The sequence below is a fragment of the Solanum lycopersicum genome, chromosome 3 (genome assembly GCF_036512215.1).
Source record: "Solanum lycopersicum chromosome 3, SLM_r2.1".
NCBI lineage: Eukaryota > Viridiplantae > Streptophyta > Magnoliopsida > Solanales > Solanaceae > Solanum > Solanum lycopersicum.
Genome location: NC_090802.1, coordinates 5,332,334 through 5,336,030, shown reverse-complemented (window position 1 = coordinate 5,336,030; position 3,697 = coordinate 5,332,334). Strand labels below are relative to the sequence as shown.

The window sequence follows — 3,697 nt, the reverse complement described above, 5'->3', positions numbered from 1 at the left end:
TTAATTTGATAATTTAAAAGATTTAGTTTCATTTAAATCTCATAATACATTAATTGGTTAACAAGATGGAAAGTAAATGTTTTATATTAAGTCAAACTATTAATAAAGTAAATTTATAGCATGCAATATGTATAACTTAAATCTTTATAATAAAATAAAATGCACGATAATACAGCTAAGTGACCTAACAAAGGATGTTTACTTTATTTCCCCCATAAATGATCCTGACTTATCACACACTATGCATCTTGCTTTACTAATTTAATTTTACTTATCTTGGATTATATGAGTGCACTTTTAATCTCTAAAGTCATTTATTCACGACGGTAGCGAAGTTGGAATTTTTATTAAAAAAATTTAAAATATACAAAAAATAAATATATTAGAAATAAAAGAGATTCAATATCTACTTTATATACATAAAAAATATATATAATTTTGACCTTATATATATAATGTAATTTTTTGACAAATCAAAGAAGGTAACAATATAGCCACATATAATGCAAGATGGACAGTTGAACACTCTTTTTCAAAAAATTATACTATAGGTCGGAAATAATTTTGAACTTTTTTTTTTGCTTCGTCACTAAATGAACTCCTTAGCTCTTATATATACCCCTAAATAAGCATTACAAATGTAGACATATTCTCCTACAAGAGTACTCAATTGGTATTTTACATTACAATTTTTTCAATGGGGGAACAAGTTTTTGAATCAACAATCAAAGTCACAATAAGTGATGATGATAACAATATTACTAAAGATCATGTTACCAAGAAATCAACTTCTTCAAATATTTCCCCATTGACTAAACTTCATGCAGGCTATTTTAGAATTAGCCTTTCTCTAGGTGGTCAAACTTTGTTATGGAAAGTACTAACACAACATTTGGACAAATCACAAACACTTCAACACAAATTTCACTCACTCCCTTCAACAACTTTCCTTTTACTATGGTGGATATCACTTTGTACACTTATGTTACTCTCTTTTCTATATATCTTAAGATGCATTTTTCACTTCAAGTTAGTGAAGTCTGAGTTTTTGCATCCAATTGGTGTTAACTACCTATTTGCACCATGGATATCATGGCTTTTATTGCTTCAATCAATACCATTCACAATCCCAAATCTTGATTCTTGTCAATTTGTATGGTGGATATTCGTTGTACCCGTGGTGATTCTTGATGTGAAAATATATGGACAATGGTTTACTACTGAAAAGAGGTTTTTGTCAATGGTTGCAAATCCAACAAGCCAACTTTCTGTATTGGGAAATTTGGTTGGTGCTTGGATAGCTAGCAAAATGGAATGGAAAGAGAGTGCAATATGTATATTTACACTTGGATTAACACACTATTTAGTTGTGTTTGTAACACTTTATCAACGATTATCGGGTAGTAATCGTCTTCCTGCCATGCTTAGACCTACATTTTTCTTGTTTGTGGCTGCACCTAGCATGGCTAGCTTAGCATGGGCTTCTATTTCTGGGGATTTTGATATGCCATGCAGGATGCTCTTTTTTCTTTCACTATTTCTCTTCACATCTTTGGTAACTACTCTTTCTTCTTTACTACCTTCTATTAAATGCATTATACTACTCTCTCTTAAATTAGGTCTTAGGCCTAACTCACACTCCAAAAGTTAGCTTAAAGGGAGGAAGATTGTCCAAACCCTATAAGGAGTCCACCCATCTCATTAACCACCGATGTAGGTCTTTTGTCATTCTTTAACACCCCAACTCGCGCATTGCTTAGCATCTGGTGCGTTGGCAATTTGATTATGTGGGCCCCAATATCGGATGAGACGCGCGCTGCTTTGGTACAGTGTTAAATTAGGTCTTAGGTCTAACTCATACCCCAAAAGCTAGCTCAAAGGGAGGAGGATTGCCCAAGCCTTATAAGAAGTTCACCTATCTCATTAACCACCGTTAGTTGTTTGATAGAAATTTCGGCCTATATATGTATATATGATGTATAACTAATACATAAAAAATTATGGTATTTATAATATAAGGACTATTAATACACGTAGAATTACCCTAAATACACCAAAACAAATAGTGGATAAGAATAATCTCAGTATAATTAATTCCGATCCATTGTTACTTATACACACTACTTAGTATTATTCTCATATAATATATCAAAGGGATAGCCCCTTATATAATGCCCATATCTAGTAGTCTTGATCCCACTATATATTCTCTTTATATAATACTTAATACTCCAACTGTTTCAATTTGTGTGAACCTATTTGACTAGATAGAGTTTGAGAAAAAAATAAAAACTTTTGAAACTAGTAGGCATTAAACATGGCGTAGTATTCACGTGGCTATAAAATTGTTAAAATTTACGATGTTAAATATGCATATCATAACTTTTATGTGGGTATAAACGTTTCTCATTATGAATCAAAAGAGAAGTTTATGTTAAATTATTTCCAAGTTTAGAAACCAATAATTATTTTTGGAATGTAGGGTCCCATATATAAACCATAAACATCTGTATGTGATTAGAGGCGGATCCATAGTATAGGATTCACATGAACTCAATAATTTTTTCTCCATTAGATATCTATAAATATTTGATTGTGAACTGCACTAACTTAAACTCGTTATAGAAACTCATATATATTGACATCGCTTACGAAATTTTTTGTGTACACCCTATATATGTCACACTTACCATACACATCTATCTAATATAACTTTCTTGTTTTTTTTTTGTCATGATTTAATTAGGTTTGCAGGCCAGCACTATTCAAGAAATCAATGAGAAAGTTCAATGTTGCATGGTGGGCTTATTCATTTCCCCTAACATTCCTTGCCTTAGCCTCTGCACAATATGCACATCAAGTGGAAGGTCATGTTGCTAATGGGCTGATGTTGCTTTTATCTGCCCTCTCTGTTCTTGTTTTTGTTGGCTTGACAGTCTCCACAGCACTCAATCTTGACATGCTCTTGAGTGATCATGATAGATATTTAAACTTCACTAAAAGAACTTAAGTGTATCAATATTTCTATAGAGACAACCTATATCCACCTTTTAAGGTAGGAGTAAGACATGCGTACACAATTTCCTCGATCTCCAGATCCTATTCGTGAGATTACACTGGGCTTCTTGTTGTTGTTATAGTTATTATGATTATGTCTAGTGCTAATATTCCTAATGCATGTGATAATTTTGAACGCTATGAGGACTCCTATTACTAATATAGAAGTGTGTCAATCTTTTTGGAACGAATTATTATGAAAATATTATCACATAAAAGTGTTTTTTCCCGTAATAACTTGCATTTTTAGATTAAATGATCACATATTTTAATATCGGACTAATACTTAAATTGAATTTGAGTCTCGCCACAACATAAAATCGAAGAAAAATTTAATGTGCTCTGCTCATGGAAAAAAATAAAAACATAAATAGAACGTATTGAGATATGATTAAATAAAAATGTAATGGATCACATAAATCAGCAGGAAATATAAAATGTCTAACATGATTCTTCACTCAATCTTTTTATTTTTTTTATAGATTAAAAAATAAAGAGTCATTTTTATTTGAATTAATAAGGATTGCTATTGTGATTTTGAATACTAAAACCTAATTTCAAGTGACTATTGTATGCCCTTAATTCTCTTTATGTGATTTGGAGTGTTTTTTGATATGCCAAAAGTCATTTTTTAAAATTG

At 31.2% G+C, this 3,697-nt stretch overlaps 1 protein-coding gene across 1 annotated transcript; it reads left to right on the top strand.

Annotated features, from left to right (window-relative positions):
* The first annotated feature begins 646 nt into the window (after nucleotides 1-646).
* Nucleotides 647-3,294, top strand: LOC101251857 (S-type anion channel SLAH1-like). Its single transcript, XM_004234422.5, has 2 exons — nucleotides 647-1,555; nucleotides 2,747-3,294. Exons 1-2 carry the CDS (start codon nucleotides 698-700, stop codon nucleotides 3,008-3,010), a joined length of 1,122 nt encoding a protein of 373 aa, XP_004234470.1. The 5' UTR covers nucleotides 647-697; the 3' UTR covers nucleotides 3,011-3,294.
* The last annotated feature ends 403 nt before the right edge of the window (nucleotides 3,295-3,697 follow it).